Raw genomic sequence first — 26,464 nt, 5'->3', positions numbered from 1 at the left:
AAAGATTGGACAATTTACAATTTATTAAAAGTCTGTGGCAAAAATTATGGTATTAAATAAGGTATCTCTTTAAATAAACCACATTTTGTATTTTCTACATACGTAGCTTTATTTTTAAAATAGTACAAGGGGATCATTCTTTTAATCATGCATTTCAAAATGTAATTTGTAATCATTAAAACTTTATAAATATATCATCAAAACAATTTTCTTCTTATTAGAATCTGCTCCCTTTTTCTTGTTGCACTACAATCTTGTAACGGCTGTCAACACCCGTCTCATATTACACCTTCTTTACAAGGAAAAGTGAAACAAAAAAGCCTTCCGCATTATTTGTCCCACTTAACTGTCATTTCTTGCATACAACCCATTTCAATGTGGTGTTCATTAAGAGGCTATAATATTAGTCATAATCTCTGTGCAATAATGTGATTACCATCCAACAGCGTTCAGTGACCCGTGCATGCTCAGTAGTAATTTAATGGCCTTAAGTCAATCCTCTGAGCCACAAAGGTTATTTCAGGACTCAGCTCTATGGTCCATACGGTTTGATCAAAGTCAAGAATTCACAGAGAACTATAGTAGCTCAGAATGATTCCTGTGAATCTACACCCACGGCCAATGTCAGATGATGTATGTGTTTGGGCTTAATCGGTGCTGAGCTGCAGCCGTTGGCATGTCCAGACATGAAAATGTAGAAGTTATTGTAAAAACAGAGAAACGCTCAAGCGCAGCATGACGGGGTGGCGCTGAGCCAAAGTGCAGCATGAGGAAACTCTATCAGCTTGGCTCAAGGTGGTTTGTTCCCTCTCTACACACGCAGGATGGGGTGTAGGACAGCAGAGTGAGTGTATTGTGTCATGCACAGACCTGGACTCATCTTACTGTCCTTGTGGCTGCTGCACCAACAGTATCTCATTCAAGCTACTAGCCAGACCTTTCAGTAAAATCAGTCTAATGCACTTTAGATGTAGTTTTATCACCTATAAAACAACCTGCCAATGTAAGTTTTCCTATTTGTTTTGCTCTTTTGTTGTACAACCTTTTGAACACCATCACCATTCTCTTTAATTTATACTGCTGCTTATTTCAGTCAGTGGTTGGATTCCTCTGTTCCCTCCTGGCATCTTGCATGTTTTTCCATCATTGGTTCTTCCTGCTTATCACCCACAGTTCTCAAAGTCTTTTTTTCCCCCATGGTTATTTCATTAAAGGTCACTTCAAATGATCTTGCCATTGTCCAGTCTGCACTTGGGTCCTCAACGATCTAAAAAAAACAAAAACACACCAAAATGTTTTAGAAAGCATATCGTCAATTCAGTTATGATTTTCAAGTTCTATTGATGTCTCCTGCAGAATCACCTACTACATCCATCGAAAATGATCGGTAGACAATTTATACAAAAATCCCACCAATTAAAACATTTCAGTGACAAGGGCTTGGAAACTTTTAAGGTCCAACATGGCTTGGCTTAAAATTTTCTCAGACATTTGTAGTTTTTTATATTCAACTCTAAGGAAATGCGTTTATTAATATACAATAATGTATACAAGCACAAGGTCGCTGCCCGTGTTTTTGGTTCAATTAGAGGTCCTAATCAGTCATTGCTAAAAGAGTTTGCTTGTCTCGACTGGTGTCCTCTGACCTACGATCAACGGTGAGAGGGTGTAAAACAAAATCCACTTTCTATACCTGCTTATCTTTGCATCTTTCTGCAGCAGTCAGTAGAGTGCTTTTACATGTACTTTAAATTTCAGTATTGTTTAGGGGAAAAATACACCACAAAACCTTATCGTTAGAGCATCTTCTATTTATTTAGGTTTAGTTTTAAACCTCCAACCGTAATAAACTGGTAGATGAAATGATATTCAAAAGGTATCCGTCGGCTGTTGCGTAAGAGCCGTGTCAGGCAGTCGGTTGGTAGGTAAAGCAGTCGTGTTTATCCGCCTGCGAGGGGAAAAAAAAAAGGGAAAGGGAGGGAGCGATGTGGAGATAGATGAAGAGGACGGAGGGGGCGTAGATCTCTTCAGTAGCCCGTGGTTAGGAAGGAGGCAGCGGTAGTAGAAGACAGCTGAACGCAGCCTCTCTGTGTTGACATAGAGGAGAACCTGGTGGTTATACCCTGCGGATAAAACGAGGAAGACATAATCACAACATGATTTAGTCACCCCCACAGTCCAGCCTGCCGCAGCAGACGCCATCGGAAAGGAGCCGAACAGAGCTGCAGGTACGTCTTCTAGGCACCGACACTTGGGAGGCAGCCGCTATGCGGGGATTGGTTGCGCATTGATACTGGAGTGACGCTGCCTTTACCTGTGCTGTGCCGACTCACCGTTCAGGTTCACACGCTGCTAACCTGGGTTTCCCTCGGGTTGATAAACTCTTCGGGTTTTTACTGTTCCGATTATTTCCTAATTAACAGTCGCGGAATCTCCATCCTAAAGGAAAAGGCTGGTTCGGGGATAAATTTCGCCTGGTGTTGTGCCGCAAAAATCGCCGCCGCTGAATTTAGGACAGTAACGGCGTTGCTATTCTCATTAATAGTTAACAACATCACCCAGCTACTACAGAACCCCAACGTTTAAAGTTGAAAGCTTCCAAAGTCTGCAACAGCAAAGTTGGACTCATTTTTAGCCTATCCGTAAGTGTTTATTGTTAGTTACATAGGCTATTATGAATTTATAGGCCAAGAAAACTGAGCTGTGTATGGAGGATCAAAAGTGCCACAATTCAATAAATTAAGAAATTGTTAAATAACTACATAACTATAGCATACATATCCACAAATTATTCGTTAAATATATAGTTTTTTAACAGTTTAATTATTTCAATGCCATCAAGGATTTACTTATCTGTCAGCTTTACCAATCAAAGGCAGTGGGCGGGGCTAATATTAGCATAATTCAATTAATTGGTCTGAAGTACACTAGCCGGTCAGATGTGGAGGGCCCTATTAACCAGTTACAGTGGCCATGAAAGTCTGGAGCCTTATTTGGGCCATTTCTGAATACAATTGATTTAGCCTTTTAATACCACATAAAAATGTTATATCAAGTTTGGTATGACTGTGATATGATAAATATTTCTTTACTTTAACTAATTTATTGAGATGTGGGTCCAAAAATATAAAAAAGTCTTTACATACATTGGAAAAAAAAAAAAATCAAATTATTTATTACAATAAAGGAATACAATTACAAGCTTGATCAATAAACTGTTTTGGAACTTGTAAAAGTAATCAGATTATGGAAATATGAACATATCAAAATAAAACTGAAATAGAGTAAAACTGTTCGCAAATATTTCCCATTTAAAACATGTGTTTGCATGCATTCTTGAATCTGCATGCCTTCATTTGCCTGCCACTGTCATGCTGCTGGTGCACGTGAATTTCCACACTAAGGGACAATAAAGGATATTCTGTTCTATACTATCTTTGTTAAATGAGAATGAAAGTGTACTGATCTCTGTTCAGGTAAAATAGTACAAATTAAGGGTCCAAGCAACTCAGATTCAGAGAGTTGGGGAGTTATGTCAAGGCCTTAAGGATTAAACTAAATCATAGTGCACTGCCAAAGAAGAGCCAGGAAATAGTTAGATAACAACAGAATGTGATATCATTATTTATCAGTGCAATTTTGGATATATTTAAATGGTTTTGTATACAGTTCTTTATTTAACGTCTTTGTTTCCAATGTTCTTTTAAATTGTGAAAACTATACAAGATTGTTTAATATTTTTGCCTTTGAATTGCGAGACTTAACCTTCAGTAGATCCCTACATTAATTTCAACAAGTGTCGTGTTTATGTGTATATTTACATTATAAAACTATTGCCCTTAACCTACCCTGCTTTGCTTGTTTGCAGAATGAAATTCACATGTTTTAATTAGGATTTAGATGCATGAAGCAGAAGGTGGGTCTACAGGCTACTGAAAGCATGGAAGGGCCCTGACATATTACCTTAATTCTAAAGAAAACCAACACACCCTCCACTCTACAGTAAAACATTTCGAAGAGCTTAAGTAAGATTTTCCATCTGCTTTGGCAGAGTTTTAGTGGGGAAGTGAAGTTAAGAAATACTGAAAAGGGAGTAATAGGACTAAAGATGGCTTGTGACTATAGCTCAAGACTGAGCATCCAACAAATGACTGATTTCACTGTCTTCTAATGTTTCAAAGACTTTTAATCTGGCAAGGACAGAAAATACATTCTGTGGCAGCAGATATACTATCCAGAACAAAAAGTAAGAAAAAACAGCAGAAAAGAATAGAATAGAAATATGCTTTATTGACCCTCTGAGGGGAAATTCTTATGTATCAAAACCAAAGCGACAGGCACATGGATTCTTATAACGATAGCAATAGCAAAAAATAAATAAAAGGGTGCCCAGGAAGGTCAAATTTACAACATAAGAAAATAATTATAAAAACATAAATATAATTTATCAAAAATGCACAAACCATTCAAATAATTTTTAATCAAGCCCGTTTATGTCTGAGATATTTTTAAGTTATGCATCAATTCTCTTTATCAGTTAACACTTCATTAACATACAAGTTGTTTGCAACTCTAACATCATTTTATTGTATCCAGCTGCAACAATATGAGAGTCTTTGGTTCAAGTAGAGCTGTGGTTAACTCTGAAGTTTGCAAAGGTTATGACTTGTGATGCCTGTAATTTATTTTTCTGAAAGTATTTTGTGGCTTAGCGGGATGTAAGAGTCGTCTCAATAAGTCAACAGACTTGCTATCTTTCAGGGTGTGTTGCTCGTTATGTACAAGAGCTAATTAAAACATCACAAGATGGTTGAAAACATTGTAAAGTTTCTGCTGAACTTTCTTTCCTTGGGTAACCAGTCATAGGATTTTATTTCAGTTTGTCTTTCCTCCATTATGGACCATTCCCTGTAGAGTTGAATTGATAAGGTTTTTTCTGTCTGATACAGATTTTGTTCTGACAACTTTAACACATAAAACAGAAAGAAAGGTACTCAGGTCTCCTGATAGAGAGAAAAGTTGTGAAACAAACAAAAGGAAAGATTCGCAAGACTGTCCCTATTCATGCATCAAAGCAGAAGTCCCTATAACCATTAAAAGTCAAAAAAGTCTGTCAACATACATGCATTTTGTTGATAGATTGAAAAAGTCATAGTTTTCACCAAAAAGTTCAGGTTAACATAAAATTGGCGTATTCTGATCTCTGGCTGATCAACCGGTGCATCTCTAATGCGCTGTTTTCGTTGTGGCCACAGCCTTTGGCCTTTGGCTCACATCTACAACGAACATTACAGATATTTTGGGGTTCATCACCTTTAACTCAGACATCCTTTTCAGCTGTGATCTAAAACATCCACAACTGTTTCTGGAGCCTCTTCTCCTTGTCTCCTGTGTGGTTGGTTGCTGGAGTTCAGACTCCCCACACCTTCCTACACATATAGAGCCCAGAGAGGCGTCTTTAACAACCCTTCTTGTCTGGAGGTAGATGGATCAGTTTGGTCTAACACCTCTGTAAATGTCCAATGACATCACCTAGAAAACTTTCTGGAAAATCATTTTCCAGGTTAGGAGCTCAAGCGTCTCAAGATCTTTCAGTGAAACTTGAACATAATAGTGAAGACGTGTTTTTTTTTTGGTACATTTTGAGGGGGTAGTAAGATTATACAGTGGAAGCTAAACTGTGTGTTATTTCAAGGTGTGGAAATTTGCAACGGTTAAGGCAGCGACCTCCCCCGTGACTTGCATTCCAACACAACCACACATACTCCTTCTTTCCCTTTTCTTCCTGTTTCTCACATGCCCAAATATTAACATACATTCACTTCCTTAACACACCCACCTTTCCACATCCAGGACGCAGTACAAACAAGTTATACATCTGCATAGCTAGCTGATGGGTGAGCAGTAATGCTTTACAGTGGTACAACACACAGGAACACAGTGACACTCAGCACACGGCTCCATATATGTCTTTGTATTCCCTAACATATTTATTTACGTCTTTACAATCCCCTTTGACTTCTGTCTGTTTTCCCCATTTCTGGAGAAAGTCTTCTCTTTTTATAGTAGATTCTTACAGCTTCTTTTTGTAATGGTTATTTATTGTCTTTGCAAATGTTTTCCTTTTATTAACGTCACAAATCTTCCTCCTCATTAAGCGTGTGAGAGCCGCCTTTACACCGAGCAAAGAAATCAGTTCATGCGTTTAACTCTCAGTCTGTGACTGTATGGCCTTGGGAGTGTTGACATACTCTCTGCATCTCCATATTTTTATATATTCTGATGAAGAGAAGAGTTGAATGTTGTTAAAATGATTTATTTCTCTTCTTTAATGTGTATTTCCAGCAAAATGTCTGTTTTTTATTAGATGTAGGTATATTGATGAATTTTTATAAGCTCCTAATGTAATAGTGGCATGGACTAAGTGGTAAACAACAAGACGCAGTTATCCGTTCGATATGTATTAACCGGATGTTAACACAATAAGTAGACATGGGTTGGTACATATTTCCTTTGTATTATACCCTTCAGTACAAATATAAGTTTAATCATATCAGGGTTTTAAGACTCATATTAAAACAAAAATACATATTATGGTCTAATTGCTTTTAAGTAAAACATGAAACCAACAATTATTTGTAAATAATATGTCATTACAGTTATAATAATGACTATAACATTTGTTCATTGTTTTTTTTTTGGGATTTTGAGACATACTTTAAGTAAAATTATAAGCACTAGTTCCAATAAACGTGTTTTCTGGGCAGAAGATTCTTCTTTGCTGTTCTGCTTTGTACAGAGTAACGCAGATACAACAAGCTGATATTAGCTGGTTAATTGCTTGTCCTTTCTGCTCAGGCAAGCAGCCTGCAGCTTCATGCTTAATAGAAAGCCCTCTCTTAGCTTGAAGTTTTTAAACAGTTTTACCTTAATAAGAGTGACAGGTGGAGCTCCTTTGAGTTGCAACACCATTCAACAAATATTTTCATTCAAAAAGTGCACCTACCAAACAATATGCAATAATAAATAAGGGACATAGCTTTGATATGTGTGAGAAATGTAATAATTCCTTAATTTTCTGTTGGAATCAAAAATTAAATCGTACAACACAGAACCTGCAACATTCATTTACGTGATTTACTTCCTTGAGGTGTGAACTGCCAAAAATCAGTATCGCCCAGGAATAGCGTGATTGGTGCATCTCAATTCTTTAATGATGGGTGAGACCATTAAAGGGATGAGACGATCAGAAAATGACTTATGAGAAGCGTACTGTATGTTCAGGCTTGCATTTTTCAATGTTTATATTGGCAGATCTGTTATAAATACACTATTTTCATGTACTTCATTGCACTCAGCATGTTTCTGACAGTTTAGATTAAAAATAAATGGCTTTTCACTCATCCTGAGGCACGTTTTCTGTTTAAAAATTTGACATTAGCATGGCCGTTTCTGTTGCAGTTTTAGTTCCATTGTACCCAATTTCAACAACAGAACCAAAACAGTACTTGTCCTTGACAGTTGAAAACTAGTCTGAACCTTTTATAGAAGGAGACAGAAAATCATGGATGTGTTATGATTTGGGGTTTTTTGGTTTCAGGTTTTTTCCTTATATGTTTTTCACTGTTCAAGTTTTGAATCATGTTTCTGTTTATTTTCCTGGTCATGCTTTTGTTTTGTCGTCTTGTTCATGTTTTGTCAAGTTTGGTTTTCAGATCTGGTTATGCTTTTGCTTCATGTTTTTCTAGTTTGTGTTCAAGAGTCTCTGTTTTTGCCGCAGCCACATTTTGTTCTGTCTGTCAATTAAGTTTATTCGGTTCACCTGCACCATGTTAATCAGTTTTGTTTTCCACCTGTACCATGCTCCATTTATACACACCTGTTCAGTTAGTCGTGGCTGAAACATTTCTCCTGTTCATGTCTTGTTTTCATGCTCAAGTCTTGTTTTTTTATCATGCCATGCCTGTCTTGCCTGCCCGTTTGTTTTGTTCCTGCCTCCTGTAGTGAGTGAGTTTTTTGTTATTAAATCTTTTGCATTTACCATCACGCTGCCTGCTCGTCTGCATTCTGGGGTCCAATATCTCGCAAACCGTAACAGAATGTTTCCGCCACGAACAGGTGTGAATATATGGCCTGAAAACCAGGTGGAGCAAGGAGACAGATTAATTTGAAGCAGGTGAACAGAATAAACTTAATTGACAGAGAGAACAAAACGTGGCTGCGGCAAAAACAGAGACTCTTGAACACAAACTAGAAAAACATGAAGCAAAAGCATAACCAGATCCGAAAACCAAACTTGACAAAACATGAACAAGACGACAAAACAAAAGCATGACCAGGAAAATAAACAGAAACATGATTCAAAACTTAAACAGTGAAAAACATATAAGGAAAAAACCTGAAACCAAACAACCCCAAATCATAACAGGATGTCTAAGCACCAGCAGCTGTGTAAGGCAATTGCCAAATTGCTGTCTGCAATTGGTAAAATTGTGATTTATTCAGGAACCATCCGATCAGTTACTACGTAACCAAGATTCTAGCCATCACTAGCCTTTCTGTCCTCCATGTTAGTACTTTATGTGCTCTGTGCTTAGAAAACTGTGTGGTCCCCACATCCACACCAAAACTCCAAACCAAACTGTTGACGACAAGTGTTTGGATCAGTCTTAGTTAAAAAGACTGTTCCAAGTCTGTGCACAGACAGAGAAGCACTAAAATCAATGGAAACGTCACACTGCCAGACTGTTTATAATCTGGTGAAGAGAGAAATAATGCTTGGAAGAAAGAGGGAGTTTCTGTGTGTGCGCCCCACATCCACACACACACAAACACACACACACATCTTCCAGGTTTCTTATGGAAAGTTTGTACATTCACTCTTCATATTAATACATGAGTGTGTAGACATGACATCACTGCTGCAACGATTAACTGATTAGTAGCAGCTGCTGCGGCACTTACTCATGGTTATATAACAGGCAGGTCTATACTGTGGGCAAGGAGTTTATAGTAATCTCAAGATTGCTGGCTGTTACTGTACAGTTGGATATTATCCATGGGCATTTCCTGCATCAAACAAGGCATGCATTGTGCAAGAGAGAGTGACGACATGCAGACAACTCGCTCCCCACATTGCATTTGAAATACAGAGTGAAGCGTCTCAGCCCCCCCCCCCCCCCGGTCTTTACAAAGATAAAAATACTCAGGCCGTGCACCCATCTGCCGTCCCCCCTGTGAACAGTCTCAGAGGAACATAATTTCTATTTGTGAGCCTCTGAGTGTGTATTTTAGTCACTGTTTAGGGGATTCTGGCTGCAGTATGCACAGATGTGTCGGGGTCGCGAGTATGAATGATGTGTTAAACAGTTTTGACAAGCAGGCATCAGGATGGCTGATTAGTAGTGTTTTTCCAAAATGGGTTCTAACCGTCTTTTTCAGGTGCCGCTAAAACTAAATTCACTCTGTTTGTATTGGTCCAGTGGACCAGAACATCTTGGTGAGCTGCTGCGGTGTTTTTGGCTTCTGGATGATGTGAACAAAATAGATTCATTATGACAGCATTTGAGCAATAGCAGCCAAGAGTTTCTCCCTTTTAACTCAATCTTACTCTGTAAAGCTCAATAATATCTATTTTGGTTTTTGTAGATTCCCACATTTCTTCATGTATGCTTGCACTCAAATCCTTTGGATCTAGATAAAAGTATTGAACCAAACTCCATTACCAAATAAGAAGGTTGTTTATGCTTGACTCCTAGTGACTGCACACCTGCATGTGGAACTGTGATGCAGTTTATCTCTTTTTACATAACTTTCTGGTCAAATTTGATCCAACCTGTTCAACCTGCAGCATATGTTTCCTTGTGTCTTACTTTTATGAAATATCCTCCTCCTTGGTTTTTGTCAGTTTGTATTAACGAGCTTCTCCCAATCCCCCATCCTCTGTTCTATATTTGCAACTCTCCATACTTCTTAATTTTATCACCAATGCCCTCACTTTTCATCTGCTTGCCTCGTCGTGCCCTCTACTGTCAGCCTCATCACATCAAGCCTCTTTCACCTTCTGTGCCTCTCCATCTCTATTTTCTCTCCTCATGCCCTGTCTTTTCTAAATATCGCCTCCGTATCTTCGAATTCTTGCATTGCATCAATGTTTTTGGCTTCTGTCTCCATCCTTTGGATTTTGTTTACTTTTACACAGCCTTAACGCTGTAAAACGTGGTAGGATCAGAAAAGAGATAAAAGGAGTACCGGTAAATTTATTTTTTAATATAGAGCAATAGAAGAGGATTTATAAGATGGAACAGGAAAGAAAAAAAAATCTCTCGGGCTACTGTGAGTGGGTGGAGAGTGAGATATTGTGGCCCTTGTATTCTTGTGCACAATGATGTTTCTTTCGTGTTATTGTTGTCTAAAAGCATGTGCACCACTATAAACAGATGCTAAATGTGAGATTTTCTAAGCATTTGTTGAGAATTTTAAACTGGATTGTTTTGTATGTGTAAAGCTGCTTGCTCACTTGCACATTCCCAAACACATTTTCCATATACTCACACAAATTACTCACACCTTAAGCATGTTTAGGAGCCAGAATGCACATGCAAACCCTGGTGTGCGACTGCAGTAACGTTGCTAAAGTCTCATCATCATGAATGTAAATACAGGCAGGGTGACTCATTCGCAGCAGAATGAAATCTCCCATAGGTGCTGATTTCTATTTTCTGAGTCCCCTTCTTCTGTTTCAGCTGAAGTTTTAGATTGTGTTGACACAGATGTTATCTCCCACTCTGAGTCATAGGTAGAAACTGACGATAAAGGCAGAGATTTATGCAAAATGGAGAACAAACGAAGGGATTTTACTGGCAGCTGTTTTGTTAGATCACTTGTGAGATTGCACAATCCTCAAGGCCTTGAGGGGATGGGGGGTCATGTCACCTGCCTCTCTGAAATACGGCACAGTCAGTGTCACAGCTTCTGGGATCATGAATCAAATAGCTTCCAAAGAAGCCCTCCTACTTGGAAACCACCACACAGAAGACAGGTGAAGAAGATAATCTTGATATTCTTCCGGAGAACCATTTAAGGCACAGATAGGAGGAAGAAAAGTTATTGTACCCACCTGTCACTGAATGAAATCATTTGTGACTCCCTTCATTTTGATTTGGTTTGTCACTCTGATTAATTACATCCAGTTGAAGTCAGACATTCACATACACTGTATAAAAAGACATATAACCTTATTTTTTTCTCACGGTTTTACCAGTCTTAACTTTTGCTGTTTTAGGTCGGTAAGAATTACCAAAAATATTTAGATTTGTTAAACGCTAGAATAAAAGAAAGAGAATAATAATAAGTACATTTGTGAATATATTTTGAAACACCTTCAACACACCATTTCCTTTTGGGACTTAATGGGAAAAAAATAAACAAAAGCAATCAGGTAAGATATTACAGATTACATTTTGCACATGTTCTCAGAAACGAAAAACAGCATTTTGGAAACATCTATTGTAGTCTGATGAAACAAAAATTGAAATGGTTGGCCAACATGGCCATTGTTGCATTTTGGGGTAAAAGGGGGAAACTTGCAAACCTGAGAACACCATCCCAGCTGTCAAGTACAATTTATGGACAGAGCTGAAAAGGTATGTGAGCAAGGCAAGCTGACTTAATTCCATTAGTGCTGTCAGGAGTAATGGGTCAAACTCCCAGTGAAGTATTGCGAGAAGTTTGTGGCCAAAACCCTTATACAAGTCATACAGGTTAAAAGGTAATTCTAGCAAATACTGAGGGAATTCATGTACATATCTGATTGAAAAAAGTAAAAAGAAAAAAAAAAGTAAAACATTTTGTCATTATTCAGCTATTTAGCAAATAAAGTTGATGGTACCACACCTATAAATACAGTGGAGATGGACCAATCATATGTTTGTGATATCCGATATTTGAAAAGCTTTGTCCTGCTGACGTGATTCATATTTCTTTTTAAGAACAATAATATGAGAAAAATATGAAAAGAAACAAAATTTTAAACATTTTTCTACCCTTTCTGCCTTCAGTCATCATTCATTATATAAAGTAGCAGCAGAGGCCACGTCATAATATGGGTTTTACTATTTCAGAGCAAAGATTAAATAATTAAATTGAGATTTTAAGCAGTCTTTAGCATCATATATAAGGGACTAGTGTGGTTAGCATTTCAAAAACAGTAATCTCTGTGTGTGTGCCCTAGAAAATGTAGATTCTTACCATAACTTCAACATATCCAAAACCAGCATGTCTCATGAGAGGACCTCAAAGGTCAAAAAGATAAAACAGAGCTACCCTCTCTTTAGCCTTCCTGTTACCTACAGAAAATTATGCTCGGTCACAGATGACCCATCTGTAGGTCATCCAATTCCACTCACCAGCCAATTTCTTTCTGTACATCTCTATGATTAGAGTTATACCAACAAAGGAAATATAAAGGATCAGTCTTTGTTCACTTGATTCTGAGATCATTTCTGCTCAGTAATTATGTATTTTCTTCCTTTTTACCAACAGTGGAAGAATGGTGTGACAAATAGTCTGCGATTCCCAGAAGAACCACTTCACTTCCTTGCTGAATATGGCTTCCAATGCGCTTCAGGCTCTGGTTCTATTTTTCTTTCATTTTTCTGGTGCACAGACCATCATTGGTTCCTCCACTTCCTTCACAACTCTAAACCTGCCAAGCAACTCACCTTCACCTACCAAGCAGACAGTTCGATTCTGGCCTTCTTTGCCTCCCAGAGGGCGCAGTGACGTTCCCATTAAAGTAACGATCCAGGAGAGGTTTACAGCTCTAAATGCGGTGGAACAGGGGCAAAGGATGGCCCTTCCAACAACACAGTTCAACCCATCTTTCATCTTTAAGATTCCACAGAATCTTAGCATGGAGCAAATTTCAACCCAACCAACTTCCTCAAGGCCCAGGACTGACACAGCTAGTTTAGCATTCAGCAGGGCTTTACAAAGGCAAGAAGCTGCTACAAAAAGCCCAACTCCACCTTTACCCACTTTTCCATCTCATGCAGGGCATGCAGAAGAGAGATCGATCAAAGGCACAGAGGATGGTGATTCACAAGGGCTGGGATCAGGCAGAGCTCCAACAGAGACATCGGAGAAGGGGAAATCTGCTGTTCTTCCAGCAATAGTTGTTGAGGAAATGGCTCAGTATCGACCACAGGCGCAGACCATGGTCTCCAAAGTTACAGATAAAGAAACCACATCAATGTATGATCAAAATGACGAGACTTACATGTTAGGGTTGACAACAACCAGTGCAATCTCTACAACACCACATCAAAGGCCTAAGACTGCAGAATTAACAGGTAAACATTCAATAATGAGGCATATCTTTATGACCACCTGTCTAGTGATGTTCCCCAATTTTCTGCCAAAACAGTCCTGACCTGTTGAGGAATGGATTCCACTAGACCGCTGATTGTGGGCTGTGTTCTCTGGCATTTAGATGTTAGCGAAAGATCTTTTAAGTCCTTCAAGTTGCAAAGTTGGGCCTCTATGGATCGGACTTGTTTGCCAAACATATCGCATCAATGCTGGATTGGAATAGAATGGGGATTGGGGGAATTTGGAATCCAATTTGGAATTCCTAATAGCTCAGGCCTCTTTGAGGTCTAAGCTATTAAGAAAGACCATTTCCACACTGACTGGTTTGCAACTACATGGTACGATATGAAACAAAATGTGATGCACAGTGTAGTGTGTCATTTTTGTGTCAGAACCTGGATTTGCATCTAAGCAGTTCGTCTGTTGGGCCAGATCTCACAGGCCAGCATTCCATCAGTAAGTCCTGGCCCACAACCATTGCCATTGCAGACTGGGAACACACAACAAGAGCTACAATTGCATAGACATCATGTTGTTTACTTCACCTGTCAGTGGTCATAATGGTATGCCTTATCAAAGTGTGCATATGATTGTTCAATGATATTTTGGAGTTGGGATCAAATGTCACAGAAATGTTTCCAAAATGTGTTTCTCCTCCATTTCTAGATAAACTTGGAGCAGATCATCCTTCCACTGACAGACTTCAAGGCTCTGCTGCTGTAGCTTCCAAACCCACGTCCAGCTCTGCTGATAAACAGCCACAGACTGCAGAACAACCTGTCATGAACAGAATCCAGGCTGGTCCGAATCCAAATAGTTCAGCAGAGCAAGAAACCCACACATCTACAACCGGTCTTCCAGCTACTACACCAGAGGCTGATTGGACAGCTACATCTCAAAGCATCAAAACAGCAGAACGAAGAAATACGTCGAGCTCTACTGCGCAGTCGCGAAAAAGAGGTAAGAAATAACAGTCATGTGTTCTGCATTCATAAGTGCTTTCAGAGTTTCCTTTCGCCACTGATCATTCAGAAAAGAATTATTTTTACAGCTGAAAGTTTTTTGTTTTTTTTTTACTGGAAAAGGGCTTCAAAGGAGAGACAAAGGAGAGAAGCTTTTCCATGGAACGGGGGGCTGTGGTTGTGAGGGGTCAACAAAGACCAAAGTATAAGCAGGAGGTGAGAGGAAGTGGGTGTGTAGGACTACATGCAAGTAAAGGAAAAAGGGCAAGAGGAAAGCAAGTAGGGTCTGAGAGGAAGTAATGCAGAGAAGAAAGAAGACAGGGAGGATGAAAGTGTGGTAGAAGAAAGGTGCATGTGGAGAACAGAGAGTGGGGATGAAAGCCAGATGGAGAGAGAAACAGATGAGGGGAGGCGAGACAGAGAAAAATAAATAGAAAAAGGAAAACATTAATCATGGAGCGCAAAAGATAGTCATGGCACATTTAAAGAGAAGCCTCACTGTTATAGCATAACCATGCTTTGTTAGCCTATAATTTTTTCAGCTGTTCCGTCACTGTCAGTGTTACCCCTCTAAACCCATATTAGGAAGTAAAAGCAGCAATGCTTAGTGTGAAATCACAACACTCAGGTCAGCCTGAGGCTCTGGGTATAAAATAACTAGACAAAATTGAAATATGTATTTATGTTTTAATGGTAACCACAATACATGACCGATAAACAATAGAACACAGTAACTCTGTAGGACATCAGTAGGAAGGGGAGTGTTTATCAAATCGATCAGCAATGAAGCATCAATAAAAAATTCTTATAATCGCAACACAAACCGCATGAGCTACCAGTTAATAGCTTTAATTTAGCTGCTAAAGCTGTTTTTTACATATTGTTTTAAAATTCTGGCATGAGTCTTCTCCTACAAGTATTAGTTTTGTTATTTAAAGAGGACCTCAAGACGTCATGCCTGCTGATTGGCAAATCACAGTGGGTTTGGAACAAACAATTATTGGAAGATATTTTAACTTTTATCAAAAACAAAAGAGGATCAGCAATTGTTCCTGGTGCTGCTGTTACACTGACTATTAAGTTATAATAATGTTATATATAACATTTATTTACTGTTATAATTGTGATAAATAGACTTAAGAGAAAGTAACAGATAAACATCCACTACATGTAGTTTTATTTTTCAAATCTAGCGAGCTTTTTCTCTTTTGGTCTGACAAGTATAACAAGCTGACATTAGCTGGCTTATTAGTCAGGCTATCTGGTTAAGCCTTTCCTTGTTTGCTGTTTAGCAGACAAGCTTGCCAACTGTAATTTTTAGGGAGCGGTGATTTTATAAGAGTGATGGGTGGCTCTTAGTTTCCACGCCATTAGTATCTGTGGTTATTTTGACTGGAAATGTTTCCATTATTGCTGAAATTTGTCTTTCTTGTAAACAAGGAAAAAGTTTAGTCGCCCCTTTTTCAGCCAGCTGACCGACAGTGAGCAATAACAGGTTTGAGAGGGAACTGATGCCTTACTCTATGCTCCATACAATCTCTTCCATTACATTTTACAGTCTTTAAACAGGGGGAACGATTTAGCTGAAAAGGGTTTTTGAAACTGTAACTTTTCAATCTCTGGTGTGCATTCATACTAGTAACTGGACCATGCATTAAAAAATGAATTTCTCCATTTAAAATATTTCACAAAATAACAGAAAGTCTAGTTTGATGCATACAAATGTATGTTGTTTAAAGTCATTTTAAAATCCTCTCAACAAGAAAGAAAAGTAGAAAAATGTAGTATCATATTTCTTCATTCAAAATATAACCATTGTAATGTCTAGTTTCATGTATTTTGATTTCATATGTGTGGTTTAATAGGTTTGTTTCTCCTAAATGAGCACAACAATGGCACGCATAGTATATAAATATTGATTTCTGCTACAGGACTGATAACTGACATATACAGGCCTATTAGGTCATGTGTTGTCAACCATTTTTACCATTAATAAACATGAAACGATGGCATTTCAGCCTGGATTTGGAGTCACACACAAAATTAGAGTGTAAAAACACACTACAGGCTAATCCAACTTTGATGTAATGTCCTTAGAACAAGTCAAAATGAGGCTCAGTATTGTGTGTGGCCTCCACGTGCCTGTATGACCTCCCTACAACACCTGGGCATGCTCCTGATGAGATGGCGGATGGTCTCTTGAGGGATCTCCTCCCAGACCTGAACTAAAGCATCCGCCAACTCCTGGACAGTCTGTGGTGCAACGTGACGTTGGTGGATGGAGCGAGACATGATGTCCCAGATGTGCTCAATCGGATTCAGGTCTGGGGAACGGGCGGGCCAGTCCATAGCTTCAATGTCTTCATCTTGCAGGAACTGCTGACACACTCCAGCCACATGAGGTCTAGCATTGTCCTGCATTAGGAGGAACCCAGGGCCAACCGCACCAGCATATGGTCTCACAAGGGGTCTGAGGATCTTATCTCGGTACCTAATGGCAGTCAGGCTACCTCTGGCGAGCACATGGAGGGCTGTGTGGCCCTCCAAAGAAATGCCACCCCACACCATTACTGACCCACTGCCGGCATACCGGTCATGCTGAAGGATGTTGCAGGCAGCAGATCGCTCTCCACGGTTTCTCCAGACTCTGTCACGTCTGTCACATGTGCTCAGTGTGAACCTGCTTTCATCTGTGAAGATCACAGGGCGCCAGTGGCGAATATGCCAATCCTGGTGTTCTCTGGCAAATCCCAAACGTCCTGCATGGTGTTGGGCTGTGAGCACAACCCTCATTTGTGGACGTCGGGCCATCCTGGATGAGCTGCACTACTTGAGCCAGTTGTGTGGGTTGTAGAGTCCGTCTCATGCTACCACGAGTGTGAAAGCACCACCAACATTCAAAAGTGACCAAAACATCAGCCAGAAAGCATAGGTACTGAGAATTGGTCTGTGGTCCCCACCTGCAGAACCACTCCTTTATTGAATGTCTTGCTAATCGCCAAAGATTTCCCCCTGTTGTCTATTCCATTTGCACAACAGCTGTGAAATTGATTGTCAATCAGTGTTGCTTCCTAAGTGGACAGTTTGATTTCACAGAAGTTTGATTTACTTGGAGTTATATTGTGTTGTTTAAGTGTTCCCTTCATTTTTTTGAGCAGTGTATATTTTTTTTACGGCACTAGAGGCCTTTATTTTTCATTTTTTTGACAGTAAGTAGACAGGAAAGAGGGCAAAGAGAGGGGGAGACATTCGGCAAAGGTCGCTGGGACAGCCGCATCGAGGACTATAGCCTCTGCACATGGTCGGGCACTTAACCCCTACACAATATTTTAACCACTACCTGAATTAAGTACCAAGGAATGTGGAGGTTAGAAGCGGTAACGCTAAGAAATGGTCTTGATTTTATCCATGCAACTACAGGGGTTGGACAATGAAACTGAAACACCTGTCATTTTAGTGTGGGAGGTTTCATGGCTAAATTGGACCAGCCTGGTAGCCAGTCTTCATTGATTGCACATTGCACCAGTAAGAGCAGAGTGTGAAGGTTCAATTAGCAGGGTAAGAGCACAGTTTTGCTCAAAATATTGAAATGCACACAACATTATGGGTGACATACCAGAGTTCAAAAGAGGACAAATTGTTGGTGCACGTCTTGCTGGCGCATCTGTGACCAAGACAGCAAATCTTTGTGATGTATCAAGAGCCACGGTATCCATGGTAATGTCAGCATACCACCAAGAAGGACGAACCACATCCAACAGGATTAACTGTGGACGCAAGAGGAAGCTGTCTGAAAGGGATGTTCGGATGCAAACCCGGATTATATCCAAAAAACATAAAACCATGGCTGTCCAAATCACGGCAGAATTAAATATGCACCTCAACTCTCCTGTTTCCACCAGAACTGTCCATCAGGAGCTCCACAGGGTCAATATACATGGCTGGGCTGCTATAGCCAAACCTTTGGTCACTCATGCCAATGCCAAACGTCGGTTTCAATGGTGCAACGAGCGCAAATCTTGGGCTGTGGACAATGTGAAACATGTATTGTTCTCTGATGAGTCCACCTTTACTGTTTTCCCCACATTTGAGAGAGTTACGGTGTGGAGAAGCCCCAAAGAAGTGTACCACCCAGACTGTTGCATGCCAGCAGTGAAGCATGGGCGTGGAATAGTGATGGTTTGGGCTGCCATATCATGGCATTCCCTTGGCCCAATACTTGTGCTAGATGGGCGCGTCACTGCCAAGGACTACCGAACCATTCTTGAAGACCAGGATACAATGGTTCAAACATTGTATCCTGAAGGCGGTGCCGTGTATCAGGATGACAATGCACCAATACACACAGCAAGACTGGTGAAAGATTGGTTTGATGAACATGAAAGTGAAGTTGAACATCTCCCATGGCCTGCACAGTCACCAGATCTAAATATTATTGAGCCACTTTGGGGTGTTTTGAAGGAGCGAGTCAGGAAACGTTTTCCTCCACCAGCATCACGTAGTGACCTGGCCACTATCCTGCAAGAAGAATCCCTCTGACCACTGTGCAGGACTTGTATATGTCATTCCCAAGACGAATTGATGCTGTATTGGCCGCAAAAGGAGGCCCTACTCCATACTAATAAATTATTGTGGTCTAAAATCAGGTGTTTCAGTTTAATTGTCCAACCCCTGTATGTCCTTTACCTTACCTAAATTGTATTCTAAAGTAATGTTGTCCTGACTTCCTTATTGTATTTAGCCCAAACTGATGCAATTACTATAATCAAAACAGCCTCCCAGTCTGTTTTGTCACAAGAATCCTCATCAAAATATTTTTTCCTATAGTGCACAATATATTATAAGTGCTACAACCTGGTTTACGGACTTGTTGTGCTTTAGTGTTATATTATAGTATTAATATTTTGGTGAGTATCCACATTTGTAACTAGTTAAAAGGGTAATTCATTGTTTTATTTCTTTCCCAACATGTTAAGGAGTGCCAGTTTTAAAGGAGAAACAGAAGGATTGGGGTAAGCCTAAGTGTGCCCAGCTGTGTAATGTGATCGGCACATCTGGAATGTGTCTGGATCTCGTTCCTGTTAGAAAACAAAATGTCTTGAGGGGAGGAAGTAAAACATACCTTTATGTAAATAAAGAAGCGTGTCTGAGATGTGTATGCAGAGCTCTCATACTTTGTGAGGTCCGGGACTGTGTCATTGAAAGGAGGGAGCTAGACGCTCAATGATACATGGGTGGGAATGGATCATTTATCACTCTGTCAGTTTTATGAAGGTCTTCTGCTGGACAAAGAGTACTTCAAGTGACTAAAGGTTTGAGTTTTACCACTGATCTTCTTCTCTCAATTCAGCTGTAAAAGTAAAAATGATTTCTTATAAATCCATCAAGACATATTTATAAGCTTCTATCTCCTTACATTTAGTTTAGTTTAGTTTATTGGTTATTTGTCAGGGACTATGTACAAAAACGTTAATCTCACAATGAGAAGAGATGCTTTGAACCAGACTTAGGTTAAGCTACTTTCCATCTGAAGTCCCTGCGCAGGTGTGCACAATAAAAAAATTCACAATACAAAAATGACCATTCACTCATTTAAAGATATGTACTTCACAGTTCATATACAATACAAAACACATTGCCTAGCAAAGTTAATTAGCCTAAATTGATTAACACTGTATTTTGTGTTGTGGTCTTCCTTGAAACTAAAACTAAAAGAAATCTTAGCACAGAATGTGATCATAATACAACTGGGCGTTTCCTGGTTGTTCCAGTTGAATAAGGTGGTAGGTTCTGTGTAAAAAGGAGCATGAGTCATAGTGAGCAAATTATAAACAGAGAGATGCAAATTTGTCCCATGTGGCACTCTGTTACTATCTGGATGTGCTCAGAGCTGCCTTGATTCCAATAGATTGTGACTCTGGGCTGTGTTGCATAATAAAGATGTTCTTGTTAATTATATAATCCCAATTAAGCCACACGGTTACTCTGAATTTCATGTGTTTATGAATATAATAACAATGATCAAAAAAATGCAAAAACAAATTTAATACATCAATGCATTTATTGTTTTTATAGATATTTTTTTCATTTATGTGACTCATGCACAAATGCCCACTTTTGTGGTTACCTTAGTGTTTTATACCACCCTTAAAAGTTATTTGCTCAGATGAGAACTATTTGTGGTTTAGGGTTTTCTTATTAGGCCAATTGCAGCTCCCTGATATAAACACACTATTGACTAAATGGAGGAAGAACAGTAGCTGATGCAAACTAATAAATATTTATTAAGAGATTCTTTTATCAGTATGCAAGATGGTTTGTTTGTCCTTCTGACAAAAATAATCACACCCCTTAAACTTTATCACATTTTGTCACATTGCAACCACAACCTTCACTTTATTTATATTGGGGTTTTATGTGATAGACCAATACAAACTAATGCATAATTAGTGAAAGGATAATGATACATAATTTTAACATTTTTTCTCAAATAGAAATTTGAATTCTGACTCAATATTTTGCAAGGCCATCTGTTGCTCCATTTGAAGTTGTATGTGTTTAGGGAAACGTCTTTATCAGGGTCATTTATAGTCCTGCTGGAAGGTGAACCTCCATCCCAAGCCCTCTGGAGTCAGCAGGTTTTTTTCTAGGATTGTCCCTTATTTAGCTCCATCTATCTCCTCATGAACACTGATGACATCCCCTATCTCAGTTGCAGATCCCTGCAGAATGATGCTGCCACCAGCTTTTTGTATGGTGGGGAAGTGTGTTCAAGGTTTATTGCATTGTTAGTTTTCCGACCCAAACAAAGTTTTTCATGTAGACCAAAAAGTTTTATTTTGATCTCATTTGACCAGATTGTTCCACATGTTCGCTGTGCCCCCTGGATGGGTTGTGACAAACCTTAAGACTTCTTAAGATTTTCTTTTTGCCACTTTTCTAAAAAGACCACATCTGTAGCATATATGGCTAATAGATTTCCTATGAACAGATTCTCCAACCTGAGCTGTGGATCTCTGCCACTCCTCCAGAGTTACCATGGGCCTCTTGGCTGCTTCTCTAATTCAGTCAGTTTACTAATTCAGTCAGTTTAGACAGACAGCCATCGCTTTTGCAGGTTTGCATTGAACAGTGTTCCACAGTGAGATAGGATATTGTTTTGTAATCCAACTGTGTTCTCCACGGTTTCTTCAGAGTTTTGTCTCTGACCTGTTGTTTTCCTCAGTCTTCATGATGCTGTTTGGTTGTTAATGTTCTCTAACACACCTCTAAGGCCTTCACAGACAGCTGTATTTATACTGAGATGAATTACACATAGCAGACTCTATTTACTAATTAGATGACTCCTAAAGCCAGTTACTTGCCACTATATTTCATTTAGGAATTAATTTAGGAATTAAAGGGGGATGAATACATGTTCATGGCACTCTTTTCAGAGTTTTATTTGTAAAATAATGTTGAAAATTATGTATTCTTTAACTGTATGTACTACATTGTGTTGGTATGTCACATAAAATCTCAATAAAATACACTGATATTTGTAATTGTAATGTGACAAAATGTGAAAAAGTCAAAGAGGTAAGAATACTTTCTCGACGTACTGCATTATAGACCTTCAGCAGTGCATTATAGCAGTCTCTACTTACTAAAAGGGTCAAGCAGTTGTATTGTATTATGGTTAGCTGCACCCCTCTAGTGGCTCTCAGTGGTACCTCATGTTCTTTCACTGGTTTCTTCTACTTTCAGATTGTTGAACATCTCTATGTTCTAATTTTGAACATTTACTGACCAAAGTCCTGTTCCTTCTTTCAGGGGCTTCTTCACTTCTTACAACCAGCATCATTCCTGGGATTCAGCCTAGACTCAGCCCCAAGTATCAGGATGAGAGTAACCGCTCTCTTCTTCTGGGACATCCTCAGCAAGCTCCGCACTCCACTTTTAATCCAGCCACATCTCCTAGTGCCAGTCCCTCTACAAATGGCACATTTCTTTACTGGGGTGATTTGAGCCGCACATTGGCTATTGCCTGGGAACTGCATGTCTACGGCACAGCAAGCCTCTTCCTGCTCCTGTTTGCTGGAGCTTCCCTCGGCCTGATTCTGTCTCCTGGAGCCAATTGTCCTAATCGTGAGGCTCTTGGACTTGCTAATGCTCTGTTGGTTCTGGCTGGAGGCCTTAGGGCAGTTATGTTTCTCATTGACCCTTATGGCATACGAAGTATTCTCCCTCGCCCAGCAATTACTGCCCTATACAACCTGCCTCTTCACCTGCTTTTGTGGGCCCAGTCGTCCCTGGTACTTCTTGCACTGAGGGTGGCAGGAGTCAATGTGTTACCTTCAACCTTAGAGCACCCCCCTCTGTTGGCCGTACTCACTGTGTTACAGTGTACACTGCTGTTAGCTGCTGATTTGTTGTCTCCAGCTCTGTCTCCTGTAGTACCCGTCACCCTGCAGGTTCTGTCCTTATGTTGGGGCCTGGGTCTCTGTTTTGGCTACCTTTGCTATGTATTTCCTCGTATACGTTGCCCTGCTCTTCCACGGCACAGTGTTTCTGTAGAGGCCAGGAGAAAGACTTGGACCGGAAGCCAAAGAACAGGAGTGATTCTAGGAAGAGTGCTGGCATTCTGTGCAGTTCTTGGAGGATTGTGCTGCGGCTTGCATGTCCCTGCTACCTTGTGGTTATATGTGTTGTTAGGAGACTGGACACGCTTCAACTGGGCATGGTGGTTGGTGCACTTCTGGGCTCGACTGCTGGAGCTGACCTGGGGTTTTTTCCTACTACTCCTGGGATCCTGGGTGTTCTGGAGGCCTGCCACATGCCAGACAAGAGAGGAAGGAGGGCAAGATGGCAGCAGAGGCGACCTCCCATCCCCTGGTCAGTCCATAGGTTCCCCTCAAAGACATACATGCTGGTCTAAGATAGTCCAAAGCCTGAGGGGTAAACCCTGCAGGAAGTCTGACAGTAATGGCGTGGGAGGAGGAGCGGGAGAGATGCCAAATAACTGGGCTGGACAAGAGCGACCTGGAGCTGACATCAGCAAGAGTCTTATTAGGAACGAGGACAATGAGCAGAACATGGCCCAGGCACGCTCGGTCAAAGACAGTAACCACGAACGTAACCACAGGAGCCACTCTGCAGAACGAGGCATATCTGAGGATTCCATGGGCTCCTTGCTGAGACTGCAGACTTTGGGTCAGCCTCCACAGCGTTCGGTGAGTGGCAGTCTAGATCAGGACAGAGATACGTCTCTGTGTTTCTATGAATTTGACCTGCGGCCTCCCTCCCCCATTGATCTGACTCGCAGCATCGATGAGGCTCTGCACAGAGAACACTTGATCACAGGAGGGAGTCTGTTTCATCCTGTAATCCACACTCCTTCCCCGGGCTCTGGGATCAGCCAGGAGCAGTGGCTTCGCAGGAACAGTGATCCTCAGCTGCTTTCTGAGAGCAGCGAAGCCCCAACAGAGTCCTCCATGCCTCTGGGAGGTAGCGTGCTTAGCAGTGTACCCAGCAGGCAGGTGACTGCTCCCCCCACACCATCCCACCAGGGTCACAGGTGGGCTGGGAATGGCATGGTCAGCGTTCCCTCATCAGTCTCTTGCCCAGTGTCGCTTCGCCCCTGCAGAACATCTATGGGGCATCTGGGTGAGGATGGAGTGGACGACACACGACCGTTTATCACCCCAGACTCTGAGAGGGCACGAGGGAGAGCTGGGAGACCCACGGGTTCACGCAGTTACCTGGAAGTGAGCCGACGTGACGACTCTGCCAGTGTCAGCAGTGAAATTATAGACCTTTAAACCACACAATGCACATTATGACCAGTAGCTGCAATTCAGATATTCAACAATTTAATCAATACTGTTTCAGATAAAAAAAGGGAAGATCTGTTCATCAGACTTCCTCAAGTTGTTTTGGAAAAAGGAACCAGCTTAACAGAGATTTTAGATGATTAGTCTTAAACCACTCATCTTCCGTCAGTTTGTTTTAGGGATTTACTAAGTAAAGTTATGAAATAGGTTTTAGCATTACTGGGAAATATTGCACATTTAAACACTCCATCCTCGCACCTGTTTCAATCTTTTTCTCTCACACATTTTATCATATGGTGTGTTTCCACTGCAAGAGCCGTTTCCAGGAACCAGGGCAGATTTCCAAGACCAATTTCCACTGCAAGAGCCAGGGCATTATCACCAGGTAGAAATCATCTTCTGGCAAAAAAAAGCTCAGTTACTCATGATGAATATCAGTGTTAAGGAGTGTTTATATTCAAGCGGATTAATAGAATCACCTAACCCTAATGGAAATATTAATATTTTTTTAGGGATTTGGTGTTCAAATGATTTAACAGTGTTTCTGTTTTGAGGCAGAAATAAAAACACTTATATCCCCTGTGATTTGTGTATTATGAACTCATTTTAGGTTTGATAGAAAAGAGCAACGCTGCTGCTGCAGCATGTGTTGTTCTTGCTCCTTGAATGATTTAAGTGTTAAAATGCTTTAACTATTGCAACTCTTGATTTAGAAGTGATTTTAATTCTGTTTTCTAATGTATCCACTGTGAAATGTTTGGGATTTGCTCTTTGCCCTCCAAATTTTCCTGTCAGGATTCCGATTTTAGGGGACATTCTTGTTATTACGACTGTGACTTAGGAAAATCTGACTACCAAGTACAACTTTGTCTCCTCTCTTCACCTCTGCTTTGATCCAATGCAAGTAAAATCTGTGTAGGCAAAACTTGTTTAAACTCTCACAGTTAAACTTTTTCACAAATTTGCAGCAACATTTTAAGTTATAAATTGTAGTGACAGTGACAAAATCCTCAGAAATATTCTTATTGCTGAAAATCCCAGTTTTTTGTTTTTGTGACCTAAGCTCCAAACACTTAGTGAATAGAAAAGATGTAAATCAGTGTTACTCAATTTCCAAAGCAGAGTGGTCAGCATCAAGATAAAAAACATAGTTTTATACCCCACAGTGGAAATGCACATAACAAAACAGGAGGCTCCAACAAAAATGGTTGCAAAATGGAAATGTGCCTACATACACATAATTCTGGTTTTAACTTTAAGCTTTCTGCGACCAGACATACATTAGATGAGGAAATATGTTTTAGCATTTCGGTGTTTGTGATGTGCTCAAGATTTGCAGTGATGATGATGATCGTCATCCTCCTTTAATGTATGGAATTAGTAAATCAGGTTAAAATGTTAAACTCCCTGTAGTGTGAGTGTTAAAGGTCCCATTTGTTTATGTGAAATAATTTCTTAGCAAATCATTTGTTGTATATTTTTTAAAGTTTCCACTGTTTGCTTTTGTTATATAAAGATGTGCCATAAATAATCATGACTGGTTCCTGTGATGTTCTTTCTCTAGGGTCTTAGCATTTGTATCATTGTGACTCAGCAGATTACAAAATGTCTAAGCTTTTATCTTGCTGTCGCTGTTGTTCTAGTTTGTTTTGTCTCGTATGATAAAGCTGGTTACATAAAGATGCAGGCAGTCAACAACAACCAGAGAAGGCTCGCAGCTACTTAGGATATTAGCTGGTATTTAGACACCATATTGAACTTCCCCTGTGAGACTGATGCATTTTATTATCTTAGGCTGCTGCAGAACACTGCTTGTGGGATAAATAACCATTATTAATCAATGCCTTGGAGTGCATTTGTTTGCAGAATCTGAATCAGATTTTTTAAACAGATCAGTTGTATTGAATTATCTAATTATATGCTGCACAGATTTGCAGGGCTGCAACACACATGACTGGCTTGGCTTGAACATCAGAACACCTATATTAGACCTCAGTCAGAAACAAAGCACTTACCTGTATAGACTAAAGTATTTTACTACTATCTTTTAGAGATACAATGTATGAGTCACAAGGTAAATACTGTCGTTTCTAATGTTCGTGAATAAAGTGTTTGAAACATAATCATAGTTGTTACTGTGAAGGACAACTTGAAGTAGCATTGCTAAAAGCTCAGGTTGGAGTCATTCAGATTTTAGGTCATAAATTGAGTTTATAGGTGTTCAGTGAAGCAAGTTTTGTCGAATAAATTTGCCTTAAAAATGAAAGTTTTGCAACCTTTGGAAAGAATTTCTGTGTAGATAGAAATGATTTATATTTC

At 39.9% G+C, this 26,464-nt stretch overlaps 1 protein-coding gene and 1 long non-coding RNA gene across 2 annotated transcripts; one reads left to right on the top strand and one right to left on the bottom strand.

Annotated features, from left to right (window-relative positions):
- LOC124855376 lies at positions 1 to 1,974 on the bottom strand. The gene is made up of 2 exons (XR_007035073.1): positions 1,842 to 1,974; positions 1 to 1,267 (listed from the first exon to the last, which is right to left on the bottom strand). It is a non-coding gene; the product is annotated as an uncharacterized LOC124855376 (long non-coding RNA).
- On the top strand, positions 1,261 to 25,679 carry LOC124885005 (proline-rich transmembrane protein 3). Its single transcript, XM_047393180.1, has 4 exons — positions 1,261 to 2,228; positions 12,544 to 13,352; positions 14,038 to 14,331; positions 22,146 to 25,679. Exons 2-4 carry the CDS (start codon positions 12,608 to 12,610, stop codon positions 24,131 to 24,133), a joined length of 3,027 nt encoding a protein of 1,008 aa, XP_047249136.1. The 5' UTR covers positions 1,261 to 2,228; positions 12,544 to 12,607; the 3' UTR covers positions 24,134 to 25,679.
- The last annotated feature ends 785 nt before the right edge of the window (positions 25,680 to 26,464 follow it).

This window comes from Girardinichthys multiradiatus, chromosome 1 (assembly GCF_021462225.1).
Source record: "Girardinichthys multiradiatus isolate DD_20200921_A chromosome 1, DD_fGirMul_XY1, whole genome shotgun sequence".
Lineage (NCBI taxonomy): Eukaryota > Metazoa > Chordata > Actinopteri > Cyprinodontiformes > Goodeidae > Girardinichthys > Girardinichthys multiradiatus.
The sequence above is the reverse complement of the archived record's forward strand: the minus strand, read 5'-3'. Positions and strand labels throughout refer to the sequence as shown.

Bases quoted from the DNA above. Each gene is read 5' to 3' on its own strand.
- LOC124885005 (XM_047393180.1), top strand. From the start codon at position 12,608: ATGGCTTCCAATGCGCTTCAGGCTCTGGTTCTATTTTTCTTTCATTTT. The intron at 13,353-14,037 runs GTAAACATTCAA...CTCCATTTCTAG, and splicing joins TAAGACTGCAGAATTAACAG to ATAAACTTGGAGCAGATCAT. The intron at 14,332-22,145 runs GTAAGAAATAAC...TCCTTCTTTCAG, and splicing joins TGCGCAGTCGCGAAAAAGAG to GGGCTTCTTCACTTCTTACA.